At 38.9% G+C, this 27,414-nt stretch overlaps 1 protein-coding gene and 1 non-coding gene across 3 annotated transcripts in view; both read right to left on the reverse strand.

The window, feature by feature from the left end:
- Positions 1–27,414, reverse strand: part of EFHC2 (EF-hand domain containing 2) — an 81,198-nt gene that overhangs the window by 21,560 nt on the left and 32,224 nt on the right. For both annotated transcript variants that reach the window (XM_031051412.2, XM_005151718.4), the window contains 7 exons: positions 25,083–25,233; positions 17,652–17,875; positions 14,654–14,905; positions 13,051–13,161; positions 12,575–12,713; positions 4,130–4,295; positions 2,754–2,896 (listed from right to left, as the gene is read on the reverse strand). In XM_031051412.2, coding sequence (XP_030907272.2) covers positions 2,754–2,896; positions 4,130–4,295; positions 12,575–12,713; positions 13,051–13,161; positions 14,654–14,905; positions 17,652–17,875; positions 25,083–25,233 — 1,186 coding nt within the window. The remainder of the gene's footprint in view (positions 1–2,753; positions 2,897–4,129; positions 4,296–12,574; positions 12,714–13,050; positions 13,162–14,653; positions 14,906–17,651; positions 17,876–25,082; positions 25,234–27,414) is intronic.
- On the reverse strand, positions 3,734–3,895 carry LOC115946944 (U1 spliceosomal RNA). The gene has a single exon (XR_004080953.1). It is a non-coding gene; the product is annotated as a U1 spliceosomal RNA (small nuclear RNA).

A 27,414-nucleotide genomic window follows, 5' to 3' on the forward strand; every position in this document is an offset into this window, starting at 1 on the left:
AAGTTAAAAACCCATTTACAGGATGCTTGCCTTTCATATGCATCTTAAAGTATTTGTTATTGTTGGTGTGTAAACTTGCCTATTTATTTTAGTCACACATTGGTTACACATTTTGTTCGACTAGCAATGTTCAACAGGCTCCCAGTGCAATCCCAGCATATATTCTTCATCCCAAAATAAAAGGAGGCCAGGAAGCAGCCTCTGGCCTGGCACCCATATGGTCAGGCTCTTTTCAGCCTGACCGACTGATCACATCTGCACTGCACAGTGTGTGGCTCTGACTGCTCTGGGTGCTATGTGATAAATCTGGGGTCATAAGACACAGCTATAATTTTTGTGTTTAGACTGAAGGTACATGAGGACTGCGCTGTGGTCAAAGTGGCATTTTACTGCATAAAACTCAGGATATGTATTGCAGCCCTTGGGTGTGGCAGCAGGACCTGAATTTTTGAGTGTGCAAAACCTCCTGGGATAGTGTTAGATGACTGATAAGGATGCAGCAAGCCAAACCTGGTGCAGCCTTGTCCTCACTGTCTTGCAGGAGAGTTTTCTGGAGTTAAGCAACCTCCAGGAGGGGTCCCAGGATCTCTGGAGCCTTGTCTAGTTGCAGTGATGCAAAGGTGTGACCAGGAGTGACCAAATAGACAATACATATGATTTTATATATACATATATATATTATATAATTTAACAGTGCAGCTGTACCTTTAGCATCCTTCATGTCTCTGGACATAAAGAATGCCAATCAAAAATTTCATTCATGAGTGGAGAACTGAGCTGCTTTTGAGGCTGACAGCAGCATTACATAATAAAAATATATATACATATATATATGTACACATATATATATTAAAGTGTATGTGTATTTAGCTGTAATAAAAATTTGCATAAGTTACAGGCCACTGGATGGCAGAAAACTAGTGAAATAACGATGACAGGACACTGCTGGCCTAAACAGTGCTAAATCTTGATGTTGCAGTGGAGAGCGGGGCTTACTGGGAATGCTCATTGAAGCCTAAGAATGCACTCTACACATTTTTAAAGCATTCTTAGAGAATTGCTTGTATCCTAGTTGGGGGTGAGGTTCCTATTTATGCATTCTTAATATAGTTGGATACAAAGATGCCATTAGAAGTTCTTTGCACTGAAAAGGCTCAGGCCTTCCAAAAAACGTACTCATGTGCAGGGGGTAGTCAAAAGGACATAGTGGCACCACTGGAACAGAAAAAGTTCTCTAGGAATACAGAAGGGTCTAGATATTCACCACACCTTCATTTTATATGGATGTGATGTGCATCATAGGTCTGAGAAAGAATAACTTCAGAAATCATGCTCAGTAAAGGCTTAAGCGTAGGGTGTCAAGAATACTTAGTCCTTAAGCTGAACAACTGGACGCTAGAAAGTCACCTGCTAGCAGCAAAGCCTGAAGCAAAGGGAAGTGAACAGTCCTCCCTAGTCTTTCCTATAAACAGTGAGCTGGGAGTACCAAATAGGTAAGTTCTGAGCACAGTGAGCTGGTCACCACTGCAGGGTGTACCTCAAATAATGTACTAAGGTGCTCTGTGCCAAGAAGCTGATATAGGGCAACTTAGTATAAAAAGAGCTAGCCAGAAAGTTCCACAAGAGCTTAATACGGTAACTAAGGAAACCTTCTATTACTCTTTTCTCCTTATTTTTGAGAGAATGTGATTTCATGATTTCTTTTTCTCTCGGTGGTTTTATCAGAGGCTGACAGCAGCTTTTAAGAGTCAGTCCTTCAACTGCACGTTGAGAGGTGCCAGAGTACTTCTGGACATTAACTGGCTCTGAAACTGCTCCTGCAGATGTTTTGTGGGCTTCACAGAAATAATCTAATGTCTCCAACAGGATCATGTTTAGCCAAGGCTTCCTAATCTCTCTGAGTGACAGAGTGACTTTATGATATCCCTCCCAGTGCTGTGTCCTTCCATCCATGCATAAGACACTCCAAGGAAATAAAAAGATGCTTCAAAATCACAAAACCTTTCATATCCTCACTTGGAGGCAGCCTACAACAGATAAAAGTGGTTGAAAGAATTTAACCATTACAACATTGGGTGACCATGCTCCAGCAACAGAATAAATGTGGTCAAGCAACTGAGAAGTAACAAAGCATTTGTCACTTCAACATTGATAGTCTGGCTCTTGAAATTCAATTTTGTATACACACACATGTACAGACACTAGCACAGGGCAGTCTTTATTCTTTATATGCTCAACATTACATCATTAATGTATGCTAAAAAATGTAACAGCTGTTTTGCTTTCATGAGCTGCTTCTGTACAATGACTGCTATATTGATTTCATAACACCTTAACAAAAAACCAAAGGACTTACTCTTTCATTCTTGATTCTTACATTTCCTATCCCTATTTATCATCAGTTATAATACAATTCCTGTAAGTTATCTGCAACAAAAGAAAATGTTTAAAGGCCAAATTTGCAAATTAAAATGTAATAAAAGTTCAAATGCATTAAACTTCCAGTTCCCAAAGGATATTCTGAAGTACTGTCATACAATAAAGAGTGCTATTCTGAGTGATGAAGATTATAAATTACTGTGACATTCAGCTATGCAAACTAGTGCAGCAGACCTGCTGATGTAATTCCCACTGCATTTAGAAATCTACATCCCTGCTTCTGCTAGTGCTGTGTGGCCACATTGTTTATTGTAAGCTCTTATCCAATGAGCATGGCAACTTGGGAGTGATTGCAAGACATCAGTACATCTCACCTGAGTTTTGCTGTACATGTTCAAAAACTGAAATGGTGTCATCACTCAGGAAGTAGGAAATTATTAATTTCCTGTCCTTGTCAATAGGACTATCTGTGATGAGTTTTGCGAGAAAGCGCAGTATGTTACTTTCCATGCCAATTCTAAAAAGCAAAAGAGGTAAGAAATAAAAAACAGAGTATGAGAAAAGTTTTCATCACTAAGAGATGCATCCTCCTGAGTTTTGTAGCATACATTGATTGTGTTATTTTTGGACCAAGAAGTGAAATGGCAGAAGTTTCCCTACTTATCAAAAAACATTTTCAGCTTAAAGAACAAGCTAAAATCAGCCAGATAGAAAGGAATAATTTTCAGGGGAAAATTGCTTCTCTGCTGCAAGCCTGGCATGAATTTGTATTCAAATGCAATTGTAAATCAAGCTCAAAGGTTCTTTCAGGAAAAGTTATAAAGGAATAACATCTTTAGTTATGTATATTTTCAAATCAAATTCTGAATAGAAATACATACTAGGATTATTTCCACAAAATTAGGCCCACCAGATGATCTTACTAGTTGGATATTTGTTAAGTGATTATGCTTTAAATGATTTACAGTACTGCTATATGCACTATCAATACATTCCCAAGCCTGTTTCTAATAACATTCTTCTTCTATGGAGGTTCTATGGGTGAATCTCTAGCATGTAAATTTGCTTTCAGCTTAGGCTTCAACCCCACACCCCTACCAAATAATTTCATAATGGAAAGTAAAGGGTTAATGCTTTAATATTGCTACAGCAAATTGCATGAAATTCATCAAACAAAAAAAGTAAATGCCAGAAAGTCAAACAGAAAAGCAAATCAGTGTTGGAATGATTCCTGTCTTAACTCCTCAATGCAGACTTCCATCAAATTACCACTGAAAACAGCAGAAGGGAATCATAGAATCAGCTACGTTGGAAAAGACCCTTAAGATCATCAAGTCCAACCTTAAAAATATACAGGGGAAAGCACAAATGCAGTCCCCACTACCACAAATTATGCAATCTAGTTTCCCACATTTGCGGAAATCAGAGGGGTCAGCACATCCAGAGTGCAGGGAATGAGGCTCACCCTGCAAAAACAACCTGCCTGATCATGGTATCTCCCCTGCCAGATAAAGATATATGAGATGGAAAGGTCAGAATATTTGCTTTCTCAAAAAGGAAATTTTCCTGAGTTCGGAGAAAATTGGAGTACCATGTTACTAAACCAGTCCTCATGCTCCTCTCCCTTAAAGTCTGATGAGCTGCATTTTTTACTAAAAAAAAAAAAATAAAAAAAGGTCTCTACTTAACATTTATCTTCTTCACAAAAAGACATAATTAAAAAAGTTGGAATTATTTTTCACTGAAATACCTGTCTTTCTCCAGGAATTTCTTGAAATCTTTTGCTGGAGGCTTGAGAATTAGACCCATACAGGAGCACAGAGAATCCTCTTCAGAACCAAATCCAGTATAAGGAGGAAATGTTTTTTCTGGTTTTGGAAGTGGTGGAGCCTTATATGGAACTGGGGTAAAATCCTCTGCAACAAAGACAGTAAGACTTACTAATTACTGTTCTGATGAAACCATTCTACTGAGGATTTAAACTTTCAATATGAATACTTATTTGCCTATTTCTGTAACAGAGCACTGATCAAAGTCAAACCAGGATCCCTCTTACTGTTACAGGATAGAAAAGGACTCCATAGCAGCCAGCAACAAAATTATTGTTTCTTCAAAAGTTTCAGGATTTCATGCATAATCTTAAAAATGTTCAATAAATATCATTAAGGCAAAAGGAAAGCCAAACAGTTTTAAAAAGGGATAAATAATAAATTAACAATACTGACATCAACTTTTCCATTTTATCCTTGGAGACAACATGATTAAGTAAATACTTGGTTTATGAGTTTCCTGCCCTCCCCTTTTTGCCAGAGGAAAAGAAATGCCTCAATAAATAAAATTTTGTTTGTTATTTAAATCATACTTATATAAGAATAATTTCATACATTGAAGCCAATAGCTTCAGTCCACATATCACTTTATCCACAGATTCAGAAGCTTGTTTTTTCCTCATTTCCCTCAGTCTCACGTCTTTCTGTGCAGCCATCAATAGTCCCAGCTGTCCCAGATACACATCATTAGCTCTCTTGACTCAGCAGAGATGTGTTTGGTCAGGGATATTCACTTACTTCCCACATGGATTTCTCCCAAAAGCCCTGCTACCCTATGGTCCCTCTTTACTCCTCTCTTGGTGAAAACCTTATGGTCCCATTAGGCCCCTTGTTACTTCCCTGCACTGCTCTTTTACTGCCACACAGTTTCGAGCTGCCAATGGGGTTCACATAAAACTTCAACAGAATAATAGTCTGCTGGTTAAATAAGGTTAATGGAAAAGGCAAGAGGAAAAAAGTAACTTGTATATGGCAGAAAGTAAATAGGCAGACCTGAGTCAAATGGAAACATAAATCATATGAACACAGGATAATTCAGGCTGGCCAGGAACTTGGGAGTTCTCTTGCCCTGACCCTCCTGAACTTGCACTGGATGGTCTATGTATTGCCTGTCCTGGCAGACCCAAAAGAGGCACAGTACTTTGAGGAAGTCTAACAAGCACTGAGAGGAGGGCAATAATCATGGCCTTGATTTTTGGGCAGCCCAGGCTGTAGCTAGCCCTCTTTGCTATGGCCCCAAGCCCAGCTGGCTGCCCCCTACAACCTGCAACAATATGGGTGCAATTAGTAGGTCAGAGCCAACCAGTGATGCACAGAGCAGCATCACCTCCACACCCAAGTGGGTTGGAGATGCTGCCCTGAAGAAGGGAAAGCTGGCTGGGCTAGCAAGTGAAAGACAAGCACCACGAGGCAAACTGAAAGAAGAGTGATCACAAACCACAGCCCAGGAGGCAAAGAGTGATATAAGTGACCAGTGTATAAAAGTGGGTCCTGTGAAATAAAGGGATTTTCCTTAAAACTTAACTTTTCTACCCAGAACTGAAGAGAGTTGAATAACCTAAACTTGTAGCATAGGTTTCAAGCAAATAGAGGAGCATGACAAAACTGCTGTCACTCACAATGTTTTCTAAACTGGTATGTGAATTAAACGTTTTAAATATGGCTGTATCAGATGATCAAAGTTACATACTCTCTTAAAATCTTGACTAATAACAGTGTGTTGTTGAAAAATAAGTTGAAAAGCAGTATGTAAGTTGAAAAATATTGAAAGCATTCAGATGCCAGAGCTTTTCCCCTACTCGAAAACACAATGAGACCTCCTTTGGCGTTTACCTCTTAGAAGAATGGTCTGACTTGAAGAGCTAATGCCGTCACCTGAATCAGTCAAAAAGAGAGTTGGCAACACCATGCCAACATTTTTCTCCTTATAAATCACTTGTGCCCTTTCTGTGATCCAGAAGCAGATGGTATATAAAAGTCCATTCCTAAGTTTTCAAAGCAACCTTTACCATGAAAGAGCGTGTGCATGCACTACACTACTTCCTAACCACCACTTGTGAGAAAACCTCCTCTCGAGGCATTTTCCGTGTACCCTATTATGCAAAGGACAGAGGCGACTCTTGTCACAACAAACACGGGGGCCGTAAACGGACTGTGCCGCTAACACGAGTGTCCCACCGCCGCGCGGGGCGGCTCCCGCGCTACCACAGCGACACCTAGTGGTGACTCGGCAGGGCGGTCCCGCGCAGCTCCCCCACGGCGCTCCGGTGCGGAGCCCGGGTTCGTCTCACCAGCATCTTGATGCTTTTTATAAACGTTGAGGTTAAATTTTGAATTACGCAATACGTTGTCTGAGGAGGAGGAGTTGGGGATGTTGACTGACGAGAAGCTCAATGTGATCTGGGCTGCATCAAAACAAGGGTGACCAACAAGGGCGATTCTGCCCCTCTACTCTTGCTGAGAGCTCTCTACTCTGAGACCCCACCTGGAGTACTGCGTTCATCTCTGAGCCCCCAACACAAGAGGAACGTGGACCTTATCAAGTGAGTCCAGAGGAGGCCATGGAGATGATAGTAGGGCTGGAGCATCTCTCCTATAAAGACAGGCTGAGAGAGCTGGACTTGTTCAGCCTGGAGAAGAGAAGGCTCTAGGAAGACCTTAGAGCAGAATTTCAGTACCTGAAGGGGGCCTGAAAGAAATCTGGAGAAGGACCTTTTACACGAGCAGGCAGGGATAGGACAATAGGTAATCTTAAATTAGATATAAGGAGAAAGTTCTTTATTGTGAGGGTGGTGAAGCACTGCAACAGGCTTCCCAAAGATGCTGTGGCTGCCCCATCCCTGACAGTGTTCAAAACCAGGTTGGATGGGGTTTCGAGCAACCTGGTCTAGTGGAAGGTGTCCCTGCTCATGATGGGGGCATTTAAGGTCCAACTTTCTGGACCTTAAATTTGGAAGGTGATCTTTAAGGTCCCTTCCAACCCAAACCATTCTACGATGCTGTGATTTAACCTCCACTAATAGGTTCTCCCTCACAGTCCAGAGGTTTGGAACAGCACTTTTTAGCAGAAATAAACCTTTTCTCTTTGTGCAGTTGCAAACAATGTAGATCCTGCCAAAAGAGTTTGGGAAGCTGGAACATTCAGTCGAGCTGATAAAAGACAAGCTAATGAGTTTACATGCAGGTCACAGCGTATCCACATTAACATTCATTAAGAAACACTAAAGCAATTCCCTTTGCATGCACTTCAGCACATGTGTATGAAAATCAGATTTACAAGCTAAAAGGAAACTACATATTAAAAGGAATATTGTGTTAGCACCTGACAGAATGTTGGATCCCTCACAACTCCAGCTTGGAGTAAACAAAGTCCAAAGAAAAGTTCAGCACTTGGTTCCCATCCCATCCAAGGTAAAATGACCTTGCTTCATTCAGATTTACTGAAGAGAACAACACAAAACATGTATGTGCTACCTACAGCTTCCAGGATTTAAGGGGATTATGTATTCAGACTCTCTCCTGTGAATGAAGAAATTCGAGAAGAAATTGCCATGGAGGAATACAGTTTATGAAAGAAGTTAAAAACTCGTTTCTGCAACTTCTGAATGGCCAGCAAGGTGCGGTAGCATATATATGTCTCTATATAGAGAGAGTTAGATATATACTATATTGAGAGATATATAGTATATACAGCCATAGCTTGGCTCAAAATGTGTTTCATCTTTGCTTTGCTACACACCATTAGGGTGGAATCAGACAGACAACTTACACATAAAATACACTCCTCTCAAGGGTATCACTGTTTCTTTAGAAAATTACCTCTGTCCAGTCTGGAAAAGGAATCAGTGTTCTCTTCTTCCAAGCTATAACATTTTCAGTGTGAATGTACAGTGGATAGAGGGTAAGCTGATTGTCTGGGATTACAAGTTTCTACTTCTGGAAAGAATAGCACAGGTAATTTCCCCATGGACAGTTTCACCCCTTGTTACTACACTGACTGATGCCCAGCAGGTGATGGGCTGGCACCAAGGGGTTTACTTCACTTAGTACATCAAATGATTGATTGCTACATACTAGTAACTTTTTCTCACGAGTGAAACTTGAACAAGCAATGGGAACAGCAAGAAACAAAACAGCTCCAGCCACATCTTTAACATATAAACAATCTGAAGATAGCATAGGCAGGCTGGATGAGGCTTTGAGCAACCTGGTCCAGTGGAAGGTGTGCCTGCCACAGCAGGGGATTGGAACTAGTTGATCTTTAAGGTCCCTTCCAATCCAAACCATTCTATGATTCTGTGATAGCCTCCTTAGGAAGAAAAACTAAATTCCTCAAGAAGAAATTTTCTTCCACATAGACAGCATTAAACCAGTTTAAATGAGCTTGGCTGCTTTCAGTTTCAGTATACACTGTAAGATTTTGGTACACACTGTAAAATTACCTTCTGTCCTCAATGAAGGAGCAGGAAAACCCTCAAATGTTAAATGAAACCACGTTTCAAGGAAGAGTTAAGTTCTACATAGTTTGGATTGAAGTGATAACCATACTGAATATCAGTAAACAGCAGACAGGAAAGAAATTCTGCCTTCAGAGGAAAAGAACCAATACCTTTGAGCATTACAGCCAAGAACAGGAGAGAAAAATCCCACTAGCCTTAGGCAATATGAAAGGTGGTGATACCCCTGGAGGGATGACATTGTTAACATGATTTTCTCTATACATAAAAGAACATGTATAACAAACAGCTGAGATGTGTTTTTTGTGAGATTGTGTTTCACAGATTAGGTAAGAAGTAAAAGAAGATGGCAATACCACCATCTTCATAATTTATACATTCAAGATTAAAGAAAATCCAGTGCTCACAGAAGAGTCTTACTTCAGGATTATTCTGGTTACCTGAGGAAAAAAAGGCATTTGTAAATGCACAAGTATATTTAGAAGCTGCTGCTCAGTCTCCTACACATGGACCAGAGAGGTTAGATGCCAGAGAGGCTCTGATCTCTGACAAGCCTAGTGAAAATTGGCAGCAGGCTTTAATGCCCCCACTGAGGGAAAAGCAAGAAGTCAGCTGTTATCCAGCAGCAGCTGCCTGGCCAAAAGAACACATGTACTGGCCAGCCGATCACCCCACACACTGCTCTGCCCAGGCAGCAGGTCAGGGAGGGAGCCTGAGAAATGAGGGGGTGGGAGGGCGAGGAGAGCTGGGACAGGAGAGGGACTGTAGGGCGCTGCGAAAAGGCGTAACAGACAGGCCTGGGAAGTACAAGGACCTTGAATGAAAAGCAGAAGGAAAACAGATTTTACTTGGTTTGTTCCTTCAGGAACAATCCATCATTTAAAAGAAAGACCACTTTATACTCAACTTTGTGCTAAGATACTGTATTCAGCAAGAAGAATGAGTATCAACTTCCTCCACTGCACATCAGTTTCTTTCAGCTGGGTGATCACAACACCTACATGGCTATAGAATACTTTTCTCCCCTCTGAGGCTGCACTAGCAAGTCTGGACAGATAATATCACACACTATGATGTTTTCTCTTGCATTCATAGCACTGTTATATGACAGTAATGTCATTAGCTTCCTATTGAAGGTCATTAGCTATTGTTTACCCATGGAAAAGCACTCCTTCACTTTCTACAAACAGTATAAAGAGTAAAACAGACACCAACATTGGAAATATATCAGATATCATAATCATGCACTTCAAGGGAAATCTAAACTGCCCTTAATTCTCCTAAAGGGCAAATTCCATCAACAAGCAACTTATGCTGAAACTGCAGAGTCAAAAATAAATGTCAGCCTCTTTAATGGCTTTGGCAGAAGAGCATAAACTGAAGGGGAGTAATGTGAAAACACAATAACAAACAGCTGGATTGATGCCATGAGGTGCTAAGCATTGTGCCTTGATGTAAGAACTAATTTATCCACTAGCTTACTCCTACTCAAGTAAATGGTCTCCCTGGACTCAAACTGCTTAACTGGATGGGAGCAGAATGCTGGGCACTTTGTGGGACTGAGCCCACTGCCAGCACCTTGTATGTCCACCAGACACAAGAAAAATGTGTAACTCACTAAGAATAAAAGGTGAACCCTCACCACCCCTTCTCTCTCAAAACCTGCTTCGAAGCCAAAAGCTACCCTGATTCTACTCCTAGTTCCTTCTAGTCAAAAAGTTATACTTCCATCTTTTTTTTTAATTCTGATGGGGAAAGCAGGAAAGAGTCTCACAGAAAATCCTAAGAATGTCTTAGCTCTGAGAAAGTGTGCATTTTCTGTGAACAAGATGGGCTAGATCAAGGTGGATTTTTTTTTTTCATGTTAGCCAGAGTCTCTGCCATCATGTATCCTTTAAAGATATGTGTAAAGCACTTCCCAGTTTTCCTAAAGATAAAGCACATCTTTGCATACTTAATAATGTTAAGGAGGCAGAGAAACTGGAGAGAGCACTGGCAGGAGGGCGGGGGGAGGGAGGGGGGAAAGCAGGGGGGAACAGCAGAGGAAGGAAAAAAATTATCATGGATATTAAAGAATGGACTATGAAAGGACTGAAAAAAAATTATCATGGATATTAAAGAATGGACTGAAAGGTTTCCCCTAGCAGCAAATGGCCCAGAAGGAGGTTAGAGTGGTAAGATGGTGTATTGGAATCATGTTTTAATATGTACAAGGTTGTTATAAAAAGATGATACTGAGCAGTTGTTCTCCATGTCCAATAAAGGTAAGACAAAAAAGTTGCTCTCTCAGTTTACATAAACCAGCTTCAGAGTAGCTATTAAACAGCATTTCTAACAATAAGGTTAGGACCAGATACCTCAGGCAGCAAAGAAATCTCCTGTACTGAAGGATGCTGATAAAAGGCTATACAAACACCAGTCAGTGACAATCTGTGCGCATACACTATCCTGTCTCAGAACAATGGGAATGGACTAGATGACTTTTGAAAGTCCCTTCAAACCCAAACTATACTATGATTCTATGACTACATCACCTACTGTTCCAATTTTCTAGAACTCTGCACATCAGCAACTTCTGACTTCTCCTAACTTGCAAACCACCTAACTTTAACATCCAGACACATAACCAGTAATTACTGAGCCAGCAGTATAGGAGGAGAGATTTTGTGTTGTTGCATTGCTTGGCTGATACAGAATGGTCAGCTGCATTTCATTTATTGCCTGCTGTGAGAAATCCCCATTCACTGTTCCAGGATATTTTGCTCAGACAGAGATTATTGCTGCCAAACAGCGGCAGTGGTCTTGGCTGAAGAAATTCTCAGGGAAGAACTCCCTGTTTTGCATCTCTGGAGTTAGACTCACTATTATCGTAGATAATACTACGGTTATTGAATATGGCTTCCTCACACACCAGCTAGAATAAGAAAAGATTTATTTTGGTACAGACATGCTGAGCTATTATTAAAAAAGTCCTAATGAGACATGTTTTGCCAATTAAGAAATTTAGAGTTTGAACAATAGTGCTACATCATTTAATTTCCCCAATGCAGCAGCCAAACTTTGATCCAAACACTACACTGTCTGATCACAAGTCAAGCTGAAAAAAATAGTCTACTCAGGTATTATGTTTCACAGTGTCAGAGAAAGGCCATATTAGGATCCTCCAACCATCTCTGAACAGACACACACTTAGCTATATTTATTGAATGAATAAACTGACAGAAATTAACTAAGTTGCTTTTGCAGGAAGATGTCCATAATAGAACCATTAGCAAGTCTGACTGGAGGGATTCAAAGACAGATAAATGAAAGCATCTATTCTGCTTTTCCATTATGGATGGAGTTGCTAAATGTTTCCAGAATTCAGTGCTGAAATTTCACATGATACTTATCTAATGGTCCAGAATACAGAAAACTGCTTTGTAAAAACCAATAATGTGATAGAGTACTACTGTTGTGTCAGAAAATCTTATTATGTGAGGATTCTGACATCCATATAAAATGAAATATAGCATAATGGGGAATAATTGAACTCATTCTACTCACCCACTCACTACACGCTCTTTACTATTTTCTGACTGCAAACATAGTGATTGGAATGGGATGGCGAAGGAGAGAAGAAGAAATGGCAGTCTACCCATATGACTATTTTGTCATTCTAGTTTTAAAATAGAGGCTGTTAGGAACAGAACATGTACATTATGTGTTAGTTTTCAATAGAGTAATACAGAAGAAAGCCCTTCTGGATCACCTGCAAAATTACTGCTTTGCTGTTAACAGCCTACAAGAGATTGTTATTGCTAAAGGTTTTAATGAACATGTTTTGTCAGTTATAAAATTTGAAGACAGCTCTGTCAAACTCTGAAGTATAAAAATGCTCATACGGAAAGGATAATTATCACTACTTACCAATTCCATACTTTGTCCTGTAATATTCTTTAGTGAATTCATCACAATCACAGAGAATTATCTTTCTTCCCCACACATTAATCACTGCCCCTATTTTCAGGTCACTGTCTTTGTAAAATTCCTGGTGCACAGCTCCTGCCTAATAAAAGAAGAACATTTGTACAGCAGCTCTATAAATCTCAGAATCCCACAACCTTCCTTAAAATCTAGGTCATTTAGTGTGTGTGATTTAAAATATAACCTTCACAGTCCATTTGAAAATATTTTTTATTTAGCATGGGTCATGCTAAGCTACCTTACTTTTACAAGCGTGGTATTTACATACAGTAAATTTGAGTAATTTTCATTTGATCTATTCTCCTGTGGCAACACAGTTTTACAAATAACTTTCTCTGTTGTAGAGAGTAACAACTACAGAAATTACGAAAGCTACTATAAAGAAATTCAACAGCTAGAGGCATTCAATAATAACCAACCTTACGATTGTCCAGAATATAACGGCTTTTGTTTCCTACTAAATTCCCAAGCACATTGAGAACAGTGCGATCAGTGATTGTACCCGGCTGATACAGCCCCATGGGAGCATGCTGCAAGAAAAGAGACCAACTCTTAAGAAATACCGTTAACAGTGAAGAAAGAGAACTCAATTACCTTAGAACTAGCAGGTTTTTTATAGACTGACTGTAACTGTAGTATTTTCTTGGGAGACCTTTCAGTAATTTCTAAGTCAAATTTATATCACCAAACCTACTAGCCAGCATATACGTCAAACACCAGTACTGTATGCCAAATGAAGCACCCAGAATCTTATTGTGTATCCAAGAGTAAAGTCTCTTTTTTCTTGGAAGCAAACAGAAAGCAGAATTAGCAAACCCAAAGCAACACACCAGTGTCAACATCTGCTCTAAAAGCTATTATTTTGATTGGTCAATTATAAAAACATGCAGAAGAACCACTCATGGTTGGTCCTACTCTGCTAGCCACTGCACAAATACAGGAGATTCAAGTCAGCATGATTCTATTGGCAAAAATGTTAATATTTTTATTTCTATTAGGAGTTTCAAAATTACAATAATAATTTAGCCCACTAATATCATTCTTAAGACACAAACACCTACATATTTTTAGATTACTAACAAACTGCTGATGCAGGGTAACCAAAGTGGGTAACCAAACCACCTTCTCTGACACCCCATGCACTTCAGTGGTAGAAGAGATTGTTTACACAGAGACATTGCTAAATCAGCAGCTTGGAACAGAGGATGCACAAAGTGAGAAAAGTGCAATATCTTGCTGTTAGGTTTTTACTACAAAATCTCTTGTACATCATAGATTGTCAATATTAGAAGGGAAGAAGGGAAAAGATCCCCCAGCAGTTTACTCCAGCTGTGGGTTTAAGTTATTCCACCATCAGGATCTGTCTAGAGTGATACAGAAATGTATCCAGCTCTTTAATTTTATAATCATAATAAGTTACAAAGGACACAACCCTCTTGAAGATTTCTCTGAGAGAAGCCTTCTCCAATAAGCACCTGATTTAATGCCTGAAAAAGCTTATTCATGGATTCCTATTTAACAAGCTTTGCATAAGGTCCCAGATCTAGGAACTTAATTTTAAGAGATCACTCTAGATTTGCTACGCATAAGTAATGTTACAGAATACTAAATCTGTACTTTTCCAAAGGTTCCAGATACCAGTCATGGATCAAATCTGAATTCACCTCAGTTCTACATTAGTTTATCAGTATTAGTTAATCTTCTGGATTTACATCACTGCAGAGCTTTATTAAAACATTTAACTTAATACACTAACATAGGAGAAAGGAAATCATAGGATATCTTTCAGCCTAAGTTTTTCTCTCCTTTTAATTTAAGCATGAGAAGGTTAAACTTTTTTTTCCATCACTTAAGCTGCCCTATGAATACGTGTGTAAAACCTAATCATGCAATTTTTATTAATACTCTCATGACACCTTCTAAATATCATTACAATCCTAATGCAGGATTTTCAAAACAATGCATTTAATGTTTCTCAATCGGCTGAAGAACTTGAAATAAATTGAAATTTTCATTCCTCACCTTTGGAAGCTTATCTCTTCTGAGGAAAAGTGGAACTGCATCCCGGCCTGAGTTTACTGGTACAATTTCTTTAATATCAATAGTATCATCAGACAAATAATAGTGCAGAACAAGTTCTCGTGGGTCATGAAACATGGATTCTGGGTCATCCCACACACAGAAAAAACGTAAAACATGTCCATCATGCTCTAGAAATTGTTTCAAAGTGTCAATGCGCTCATAAGGGCGAAATGGCGTCATACTATCCAGAATCTGCAGATAAAGGAGAAATTAAGATAAATGACTTTTTAATTATTTGCTCTTAAAAACAGGATTCCAAACTGCAGGGTATCAGCTAATCTTATAATATGCTTTTAGGATTTTCAAATAATGCCACACAATTACATTTACACTATTTATGCCATTACCAAATAATTATTTTCAGGGTTGCTGTGCCCTCAGAAAACAGATGAAAACACTTTTAGATTTTTTTGATCTTTGTTTTTCTTGCAATAACATCCTTCAGATCAGAGAATTGTTAATTTATTTCAATAAATTATCCATGGTAATCTGATGACTACAACTACCAATAGCCTCACCTTCCCAATTTACTTCCTTGGAAATTATTTTTTATAAATAATCTGGCATAAAGAATTAATTATTCTTTTCCTGTCTGATGTCTTCTTTCTTTTAGCTTTAAGCCATAATCTATTAACTTTTGATTTATGTCATACAGTTGATGGGTGCCAGGTTCATATGTTCTCCTCTCCACATATACCCAACAATCTGAAAAGGAATAGGAAATCTCCAGCTAAAGACCTGTTCCAGCTGATGTGATCTATGACAAAGGTCATCTACAGTCATGGCTGCTGCAAAACCAGTAGCACTGCCTTAAAATGGATCCCACGATGATGATTTGAATCTGAAGACTGCATTTACATCTTGTTAGTTACAGCCACATAAAAATGGTGACATGAACAGGGTGTTTTTCCTAAGACAAAATCCATCATGTCCAAAATGGGTTAAAGAGGCAAGACAGTCTTAATCTACAAAATTCTGCAAAATTGCTTTGAAAGAATGGTGACAGTGTAAGCTTAACTGCCTGAACAGAAAGCACTGTTGACTATGAGTAGTTTATATCATTGTCTAAATTTCTATTTATCCACTGATATATCTTCTGGCCTTAAAAATCTGAAAGAGAAAAGGTGCTTTATTTCAGCATAACCAAGTTCTGCCTGCCAATGTCCTTGCTGATTGTCATTTCAGGCATCACCATGCTCATAGGCTGTAAGTCAGTTACTTACCTTCCCAGCACCATCTTTCCTCCATCCTGACCTTTGAAAATGCAATCTGCCACCAAATACAGCCACAGAGCCAGATAACATCAACAGCCATGGGGTATCATCTCCAGCAACACAGAAATATGAACCTAAGGGATTTGCTACATTTTTCATTGGTCTCACTTTCTCATAGTATTCCTTAGTTCCTTTCATACCTTCAAATTCTGGCTATTTACTGGGAGTCTGGTACAAACCAATTTAACTCTGTTCAAAGCAGTCTGGAGCAATCTGCCCTCAATAAATGAAAAAAATCACCTTGCAGAAGTTAGTCACAGGAAACCGAGAGCATAAAGCAGCCAGAATAACTTTTCTGCAATTTCTCAACAAGTAAGAATATTAAGACATAGATTTCAGTAACTCTTAGCCTTCTCTTATTTCTTAAACCTTTTTCTCCTCTCCATCCTCTTCAGGCACACATATGTGCAACATGTGAATGTTCTGCTTGTTATTTTTACAAAAAAACCCCACAATCTAAGCAGGTTATGCAGTACCATCTATAATCTTAATACAGCCTGCCAATATCAAGACAACTCGGCATGTGTTAATACACACCTGTTACCTGCAAGATTTGAGTAAGGGAAAAGCAACCTATAGCCAGCCTGAGTCACCCCTCTGCAGAACTAGGAGATGTATTACAAATATTACTTTTCACTGGGGGACTGCAAAAAGGCTGAAAGCATGAATTAAGTGAAACCAACACATGGGCCTGAGGGTGCCTCAGAGACACGCAAATTGCTGTACACATCGCAGTCACAACTATCTTCCATTTTTGTTGCTGAGAGCTGCAGCAGTTTTCTCGACAGGAGGATTAAGATTAATGAAACAGATTCATGGAGTATTTGTTGTTTTCAGACTACTATGATGGATTTATCACAACCGGCTGTATATGGTGGGCCAACAGTCCTAACAGAGTCAGGTCAAGAAAAAATTACAGTGCCATCTGCACTCATGATCAAGAAAAACAGAACAGAAAGAAACTGTCACTATTCCTTACAGGAAACATCACTCTCACTACCATTCCCAGAGTAAAGACCACAAATCCTGCAGAAGGGAATGCATACAGCATCTAAGAGCTGCAAGTGAGATTTTTGGAGGAGATGTGTATGTGTTCCCATATACTCATGAAAGAGGGAACTGCCTTCAAATGAAACCTCAAAACTCTTAAAACTGCAGAGTGCTGGGTTCTGTGTAACAGAAGAATTTGATTTACATATGCAAAAAGCTGTTAATAACATGTGGGCTAGAGATGAAAGATGACTTATGAATAGACCAAGTGAGTCTGCAGGAAGACATGAGTGTCCTTGAACCACAATTCCAATTAGACCTTCCATTAAAAGTGTTTATTATCATTGCATTAGTTCAAGCATAATCATAAGTAGAATATATCATAGGTCAATTTTTTTTCTTTTTCAGTTTAACACTGAGAAGTTTCTTTCATTTTTACCAGTCAATTTCGTTCTCTTTCAAAAGGCATGCGAACACATCAGGGGAAACTCGGTACTATGTAAGTACAATGAGCCATAAAATAAAATCTTTTAAAGCAAGTTTTCTCTTGGGATTTACTAATGCTGAAATAGCTACTTTCTATTTGCAAGTATTTTATATAATGCATATTGCTAATAGCGATAGCAACGGCACTTCTATTTAATCAAGTTTTCATGATTATTGCCTCATCTGACCTTTTGCCTCTCTAGGGTATAGGGATCATCTGGACGACTTGTGGGAGGATTTAGTCTAACTCCCATTTTCCTCAGGAAATTTTTTGTAAACTGGTCACAATCAGTGATCTTATACTTTCGGGCATAAAAGGTTACTTCTGTGTTGATATTGAAATGATCTATAGTATAGAACTGATCTTCATGAGGAGGTGGAAGTGGAATCCGATGCCGTCGAACAATTGTTCCTGTAAAATAATAATTAAATAGTAAATAAATACATAAAATATAACAAATTTATAGAGTAAACATCCTTTGCTCTAAGGATCTTGCTAATTTTCTATGCCTGTACACTCTGCAGTGTGAGGAGAGCAATATGCCACTAAGGTGAGAGAAAAAAACTGCCCCACCAAGGAAAAAAGTGTGACCTATCAAACATGGAGGCAGGCGCATCCAACTGAGCTTCCTTAAGGAGCACAATGAAAGTAGAGACAACAGAGGTGGGTTGGGCTGATTGCTGGGCGCTAGTAAAGAATCCATCCCAAAAATACAGAGCCAGGAACTCCTAACCCATAGTCTAACAGGAACACTATCCAAAAGAGAAAGCAAAGGGATGGAGGAAGAGAAAAAGAGACATTTTAACTTTGTTAAAATACGCACATACTTAATTTTCTTATTGATGGTCTTTAAATGAAAGGACTGCTCTTTGGAGAGAATTGTGTTTGTTTACATTTACCACATTAAAAGAGAAGAAAACTGCTATTGGCCTATCAGCTGAAAACTCACAAATACCTTAGTGAATTGGGTAATGCCTCAAAAGTACTCAACTCAACTGATGATTAAAAGAGACTGGGGCATCTCTCCTATGACAAAAGGTTGGAAGAGTTGGGTTTGTTCAGCCTGGAACAGAGATGGCTTGGGGGGGAATCTTATCAGTGTTTATAAATACCTGATGGAAGGGAATGAAGAAGATGGAACTAGGCTCTTCTCTGTCATGCCCACTGACAGGACAAGTGGTAATAGGCGCAAATAAAAAGATACGCAATTTCATAGGAGCACAAGAAAACACTTTTACTGTGAGGGTGATCAAATGCTGGAACAGGCTGCCCAGAAAGGTTGTGAAAGTCTCCATTCCTGGAGTTACTTAAAACCTGACTGAACATGGCCCTGTCCATCTGGCTCTAGCTGATCCTGCTTGGAGCAGAGGGGTTGGACTAGAAGATCCTAAGATAGCCCTTCCACCCTCAACAATTTTGTGATACTACAAGTATTTTAGAAACAGTTTATTAAGCTACAGACTCTGTAGGTTAAACAAATACCTAACTCATACATTAAAGAAAGGTATGCAGACGATGACAAGCTATGATTTATTCCAAGTGAAGTTAGAGTTCACAAAGAACAGCAGATCAGCACAGCTGGGACTGAACTCTTCCCATTATGAGAGAACAGAAAGGACAACAGTGAAAGTTTTGCCACATTAATACTTCGATACAGTTGTGTGAAAATACCCTGCAGGAAATAAAAAGATGGTCCAGCCTTCAACATCAGGCTCCTTGTGGGACTTACCAACCCTGATACCTCTGTAACACGAGCTTTATAACGCTAAGACCGGCAAGAACCACCAACTCATATTATAATAATAATTCCTTACCACCATAGGCTCCCAACAATTTCAGTAATTATCAAAGGTACAACTTTAAGGCAACTATAATAAATACACAAAAGTTCTAAGACTAAAAATAGTTCCAGTACTAACCTAATACTACAACAATAATTTATTAGACACAATCATCTAAAAGGTCTATCTCATCTCTCACTACAGAACTGGATCTCTATCCAGTGCCCTTCAGCTATGCATCTGGTATTATTTCCCACTGAGTTCTGTTTGATGATTTTCCAGCACTGCTATTTTGTTTTGGAGGTAGGTGGGAGTGGAGAGGGACCTGGAAAGAGAGGGAATAGAGTCAGAGGAGGAGGGAGAAAGATATCGTTGTGTGGCTTTGTTTGGTGTTTGAAGGGCCTTATTCCTAAGCTAGTCCATGGAAATTTATTATTGTTCACTTTATTTCCCTAAGGACTAATCTGTGTGGAAATACCTCCCACTACCACATTATTAGAGTTGTTTGTTAAATTCTAACTCCTACAATGAAAACATACCCTTAATTTTTCAGGGGAATAAAGCAACAAAGCAGATTTACTTTAAGTTCCCATTAAAATAATTATTTAAAGATGCATTCAGCATCCTGATGTTTCACATGTACCAAAGCTGACACCCTGGTTACTGACCTTGGATTGTAAGACAAATTTGAACCTCTACATGTTTAAACCTAGTTATACCCATATTTACAATGCATTCTCATGGAAAAATTAGCTAGAAAACATGGTAATTAGCACATTTTAACACAATGCAAAACTGCATTAGCACGTTTTAACACAATGCAAAACTGCAAAACTGCAAACCCACTTACTTCAAAATATATTACTTGATTTTGGCTAATTGTTGGGTCACGCCTACAAAAATCAACAGATAACGTGCTAAGTCAGATCAGTCCCCACATGAGTACAAATCCTGGTGAGTCATCATGTTAGTGAAAAAATAATGGTTGACAATTTTCTAATATGAACTATCTTCTGAGGGTATATTCACCTCAGAACTGGTGAATAAGCCTTCAGCTGGTTTTTCATATCACTTGTCAAAGTATAATACACATGCCCATTTTGTTCTGAGGGACAAAAATTTCTTTCCTAATGGAAAACGTCTTGAAGAGGTAACATCTGTAGCAATCCTTTGCTTTTATTAGGTATCACTGTGCCTGATCTATCCATGTAGAGGATACATTTTATATTGTTGAATCTGAAATTTAATAAAAGCTGATCAGCTGAGGTTAGGTTTCGGCATTTTTAAAATTGTCCTTCTTTCTGGAGAATAATTACATTTCTACTTCTAGAAATTTACTGTAAGCTGTTAAAGGAGGATCTAGGCACATGCAACACCTGAGTTGCTGAAGAGGGATGGCTACTTTTGATGTTTCTTTTGTCTTTTGTCAGTTTATTTAGCACCACCAAGCATTATTTTAAATATTTTCAGCTGGCCAGGCTAAAGCTCTCCTATGCTGCTCTCTTGTAAAAGGAGTTTGGGTACTGTTTTTCCCTGACAATTGTGGTGGCATCAAGTTCCCACACTATAATTTGTAGCATACCTTCTCCTCTTTTAAGGCTTCTGATTATTTGGCAACTACAGCATCAGTTTAAGAAGGCCTTTTGACTATGGGGAGCTCACAAAACTGGGCAGCGCATGATTTAGTCTCCAGCACAGGTTTCTGACTACCTCTGTGCTACTCAAGAGTGTATTTAGAGAGAAGAGAGGAATGGGTAACACCTGGAGTTTGTACACTCTTTGCTTGCACAAAAAGGAGGAGAAGCAACCACTATTATCCCTGAAACACAATAAACAAGGGAGCTTCATACATTCACTTATTCATCCGAGAACATAGCAAGGTCATGATTTGGCCACCATCAAGTATGGCAAAAACACGATTATTTCAAGGCCTCAGGGGAAGTCTTAAACTCTTAAGATAATGGTTATATTGGAGGAACTGACTGCAGCTTCACTTTCCTGCTCGTACTTTCCTCTCCAGCCAGCCAGCCTTGGGAACCCAGCCAGCAGGCAGCTCCTCTCTCTTTTTCAGCTGGCTGACCTTGGGGAAACCAGCCAGCTGCTCCACTCTGGTCTGGCTTGCAGGGCCTGGATTGCACTGGAAGCTACACTCGACCCCATGGGATATATATGACCTTTTGATAAGACAGTATCAGCCAGCCACAGTCCTGTTAACTGGGAATTAGATCTACAAAACACTTGCACTGCCATCTCTAGTCTGACTCTCTATGGGAGTATTTCTTTTTATATGGGAAGAGTAATTAGCATTCTGGCTCTGGAAGAACATTGTGGACTTTGTTATGTCGTTGAGTTTACTGTTCTTCTCCTCACTCTGTACTCCCTTATCTTTAGTTAGCTCTTGTGCACTCTTACTGTCCTGGTATTTTTTGCTTTGATTCTGGTTTCTCAAGTTCACACTGGCCTCTGCATTCCTCTGTGTTTTGCACTGAATTCTCTGTTTGTATAGATTTCTTCTAATGCTTCTAATATTTTCCAAAGTTCAAACTATAGCAAGGCAGTTTCTAAAATTAAATATAAGTTTAAATTTCAGTCATTTAGTAGTACCTTATCTGTCCAAATCCATGTCCAACTACAGCAGCCAATTCCATAAAGCAATTTTAAAAGTCACCAAAATACATCTCCCACAGACCATTTACTTTGTCACTCTGAGATTTCAGCAATGGTAAAAGCACATTTCTAACTTTTTTTTCCCCAAAGCCGATTTATTTTACTTTTGTAAAGTTATAATCAAAGTTAGAAATTCTTCTTTGACAGCTGTTCCTTCACCAAATCTTCCTGCAATCCTTAAGCCTCTCCAAGCTCCTTTCCGCAAAGCCACAAGTACTATCCACAATGCCAAATACAGAGGGAAACTTCTATGTTTCTCTGATCACACTATGTCTGCAGACACCCACTCAGACCATCAAGCTCTCATTTGTGGGTTATGGCACAAGCACTGGCAATCCCATGGACTCGAAGCATTAACCAGCCAACTTCACAAGATCTACTTCTGATCTATCCCACCACCTACCTACCTTTGATCTACCCCACAACTTCTTACCTATTCTTCAAGAAGACTCCTGAGAACAGCTGTTTCAGCTGTCTCTTTTACATCTTTTCCACCAGGATAAACATCCAAGTTAAGGTTATCACCATCTCCTATCTTCACCAGTTCAATTCCACTTTTTCCATCACTGTTTTTTGCTCTTCCTCCCATACACAACTCCTTTCCTGCCACTGCAACTCTCCAGCTGTTCACACAGAAATGAACCTGCCCTGCTCCTGATGTTACCACACTTCTCTCTTCACCCACATCACTACATGTGTGCTCTTCTGTTCAGTGAAGTTTGCCTTTCAACAACTGAAGCTCCCCTACACTGCAACTCTCCTCCACAAACCCCTGTCTTTTTAATTAACTAAAATGCTGTATTTCAGCAGATGTGCTGAGGACAGCACTGTGGTTAAGATACTGAGCTTCAGTTCCTCATCCTGTTAGACCTTTTCTGCATGATCATGGGCAACATTTTCATTCTTTTGTGCTTCAGTTTACCAATTTCACAATGCAGACTGTTATTCTTCTATTGTCCTCAGGCTTGCAAATTCTCAGGGCAAGGGCATTGAATAATATAAGAAGTATGTATAACTATAATAAAAGTGGCAATGGGACAATTTTTGATTGAAAATGGAGTAAGACTAGCAGTTAATGATTTAGTATTTCCTTTTAAGAAATACTGCTTTTGCATATATTCAACAACAATATTTAGTGCCTTTAATATAACAACTTTGTGGTTGTTCTTCAGTTGTGGAGTATGATGTCAATACCCAAGTGCACTTGAATAAAGAATTCTCTAATAGGCATCTTCACCACATTTTTTTCCTCTGCATCATATTAATCTCTAGGATAATAAGAAAATTTATGTAGGTCTTCACATCAACTGTGAAGCTTCATCATCATCTCATACAGTCCTTGGTCCTTTCAGTCTACAGAATCACTTCCTTCCTAAACACAATCAATATAGAGAGCTTTCTTACCTGCCCAGGTATCAGCAACAAATAAATTTAGTGCACTTTTGAGATCTTGGAACATTTCTTCTTAATCCATCAGTTTAATACCTTGTGCATACATATGTATTCCATATAAAGTACTCATACAAAGTCAAAGAGGCTTTCAAAACATCCTTGCATGGAAGACTGAGAAAACTCTTGTTTCTGTCTAATATAATTCAATTAATTTTAGATCCAGTACCAAAGTGACTCTAACAACTGTTAACACAAGAGGCAACCAAGGAAATAGGGGGAAACTGTAGTCTTCCTGTCACCCCAGGAACATCAGGCCTGAAGGGACAGTCTGCACAACCCCTACTACAAAGACAATGAAAATGACTCATTCCTATAGCTAGATTTGAAGGCATCAGCTTTATCCTGCTCTGATGAACCTGGCTTCCATCTTCTCTCTCAAAGACATTGCCTCTGCCTCTCAGGCTAACTGTACTTCTTTGTTGGTGGCCATTTGTTCTAAGGCTCAAAATCCAGAAGCAGACTTTCCCACTCCTGTGACACACAAGACAAAGAAAATCCAAACCCAGTGATGTCTCCTGCCTCACATATATGAGTGCAGGTAGGGGGTAACTAACTTATAAATTCCCAGAAGAGATCCAACATGCTTTTCTTCAGGTCTTCAAAAAGCAATTGCCCCAGTAGAAGTAGGACAAGGTTTCTCCGAATTGAAAATCAGCTCCTGCCAGAGAGCCAACAAGATTTCTGACAAGAAGAACTATTCAACATAGGGAGAGCAGGACCTGAAGTACTGGTTTAAAAGATTTTATCCCAGGTCTAACAGTAATGATGCACGTAACACCTTTAAATATTATCCTGCTCTGTAGACAGAGAAATTGATAGCATCTGCTCATCTTGGAAAAGAATATGATAGTTACATGGTTAACTTATTTTTTTTAAATTGCTGTGCTAAGATCCACGAGAATGTAAAAAATATCTTTGGGGATTGGGAGGCGCAGTCATCCCAAGATACTCATCCCAAGACATCCTGCTTATCTGGACTACATCCCTTGAAAACTTTTTAATTCTGGCAGTGACCCATAAACACCAAGAAGAAGCAGCTGTGTTCCCCTTCTGCAACAGGATGTTGACCGCTAGGTCACATTTTCTTAATGTAAACCAAGTCCGTTAGTACTCCAGTAAATCAGCTCAGAAAACTTGCCTCCAGAAGTCCTCAGGCTGGCCCAAGCACAGTGATGTGGCATTGAAGCTCAGTAGCTTCTTAACTTAGAGGCGTCAAGGAAAAAATATTGTGCCAAGGGCACACTAATCATAAAAAAAACCCAACAGACAAAGGCACAAAGGCACACTCTGTTTAATAACAGCAGAGATACTGCAGCAGATAATGAACAAATACAGAACTGCTGCTAGAGAATTTACTGTCAGTGCCAAGACAGGAGGAGCTATGCTCTGGAATGGAGATCTAGAACTCAAATTGCTTTTGCAGAAGTGACACAACATTGACGAAAGACATACCATCCTATGCCTTTCAAAAACTATCAGAGAAAAAAAATGTATGTTTGAATATGGGAGGGGATTCTACCTTTCAAAACCTACATCTTCAGAAACTAAGACAACAAAAAAGTTCACATTATAATCTGTATCAAGAAAAGACAATTGTACCTGTTCATTTACATCCCATTTCGACTATAAGTTACATTATGTATCCTTTGGAATGGACCAAAACTGTACTGAAGAAAGATATAAAGGAAAAACAACCAAGCGCTATTAAAAATAGATACCTTGAGGTATGCCACTATTTTTCACTCGGGGTTCAATCACTTGAATTGTATCATCTTCAAGGTAGAAGTATATTTTGCAGTGTCTGATTCTATATAGCTCTTGATTTTTGTCAGGCACTTCTTCATCAAAATAGGCATCAAAAGACAATACCTATTAAGAACAATAAATAAGTATAAAGCAGGAAAATCTCCAATGCTTTTGCAAAATATGTCAATAAAATAAACTTGTATAGATTATAAGTAACTAAATGTATGAATTTCAGGAGGTAGATTTGTTTCTCAGAAATGTAAGAACAGAAATCCACATTAAATCCCATAAATTTTAAATTCTTTGCTTGACGTTTTTATTATCACAACATCTAAGCAGAGATGGAAGTCTAAAGTAAAGAAATAAATCAAATATAAAGCTATCAGCAGGCTGCTTGGAAAATCTTCTCAACAAAGCACTTCTAATAACACAATGAGCTACCTAGGTCCTGAAGCAAATTTTAGACTGCTATTCAATGAATTGCTGAAAATAAAGTGCATTATGACAGTAATGGCTTCACCGTTGAGGTAAGTGGAAAAGAGAGTTCTTTTCAAGCAGATCCTGCAAGCTGTCTAATGAAAGCTACTGAAGACTATCAGAGAGAAATGGTGTTTTTTCAGGAGTCATTTAGAGCTCTGCAATACTGGCATTTTGAAACTTGCCTAGTCCTGCAATTCAGTGAGTGGGGAAATCTCAGAGAGAGGGTATGCCAACTGGCCTTTATGATCTCTTGCAATAGCAATAATGCAAGGAAAAAAATCCCTTCAGAGGTGAGGTGCTCGGTGCTTTACTACAGTGGCCTTATGTCTGGAGATCCCAGCTCAAACTCAGCAAACCACCACACATTTTGCACTTCTTGGTATTACTTACGGTCTTTAATCACCAAGGCCAATTTTAAGAGAATGTCTAAGAAGTATCTACTTAGTAGTGCCTTATCTAATAGGAAGCTTGCTGTGGTAAGTATGTGCAGGAAGACATTAACTAAAACAGGTTTTCATCCTGCCCCCTCCCCCCAGTGCATTTGGGTAAAATCTGTGCTAATTCATACTTCATTTTTCATGATTATTCTATTTAATAAACTCAATTGCCCTTATTCCTGATTCATTAGACACACTGAAGCATCAAAAAGAACTTAGCTTTTTTCTATGTTTCAATAAGCATCTGGCAGACCCTGGTTTGAAAAAAAAATATTTTAAGTCTAGGAAGCTGGCCAACATCCCTATATGACAGAACAGGCCAGTTAAAAGTCTGTACTCCTTTAGCACATGCCTCTGAGAACCTCAAAGTACTTCCACAAATACTAGCGACCCAGATTTTAAAACACCCTAACAGATAAACACAACCTCTTTTCCTACATCTGGGGAGAAACAGCTAGTGGTTTGCTCAGGAGCACATATAACAGCCACCCTGTGCCCTAGTTAGGCTTCTCAACAGGCCACTCTCCCTTTTCTCAGGCAGGCTGAAGAAAACTCTCTATCCACAAACTATTAAAAGGGTAAGAGTTTCAGCATGCACCAAATAATATGACAGACACATTTTGGGCATCAACTCTCCTGCACTGTGATGTGCCATCATTAGAGAAATTAAGTTATAATCAAATTTGACATAACTGTTAACTGTTCAACCTGATGGCATTAAATCTTCACAAAAGGATCTACACACTATGCATGATGGTTGTTTAAGTAGTACAACATGCAAGTTTCTGAACAGCCTACAGATGAAATAGTTGAAAATAAATAAAAAATTGTTCTGGCCACATGTCACTTTTAACTGTGGATTCCACTGTTCCAAGTAACAAGCACAAAACTACGGTCAGATAAAACATTGAACATACAACAGAGCCGACACAAACTGTATTGTCCAACTGCAGTTTTGCAGATCAAAACAGATGATCCAGGAAGGGTGAAGAGGGGAAGGAACAGAAAAGAAGATGTCTTGCTTTTCATTTAAAAGCAAATTTAATTTTAAAAAATACTCGAAATGTAACACTCCTAGCTCATGTCTCATCTGTAGTACATTGCTCTGTACAAAGTTTCCATCCTACTATTTAAAAAAATAAATGCTACTTATGAAATTCAAAAGTAACAAATATTGAATAAACTCTGCCATTTTGTGAAGTTGGCACAAGGTTTCCTTAGCACCTGTGATAATCAAATTATAAACTTAATTTCAAGCCTAGGAGGCCTTGTGTATGTACTTAATTGTGGAAGACATTAAATTTACACTTGCTTCCTATTAAGCATATGAAATTGCAAAAACTATTTCTCAAACTACTTAATAATAAAGTTTTAAGCCTGTCCTTAT

This window comes from Melopsittacus undulatus, chromosome 2 (assembly GCF_012275295.1).
Source record: "Melopsittacus undulatus isolate bMelUnd1 chromosome 2, bMelUnd1.mat.Z, whole genome shotgun sequence".
In the NCBI taxonomy this organism is placed as follows: domain Eukaryota; kingdom Metazoa; phylum Chordata; class Aves; order Psittaciformes; family Psittaculidae; genus Melopsittacus; species Melopsittacus undulatus.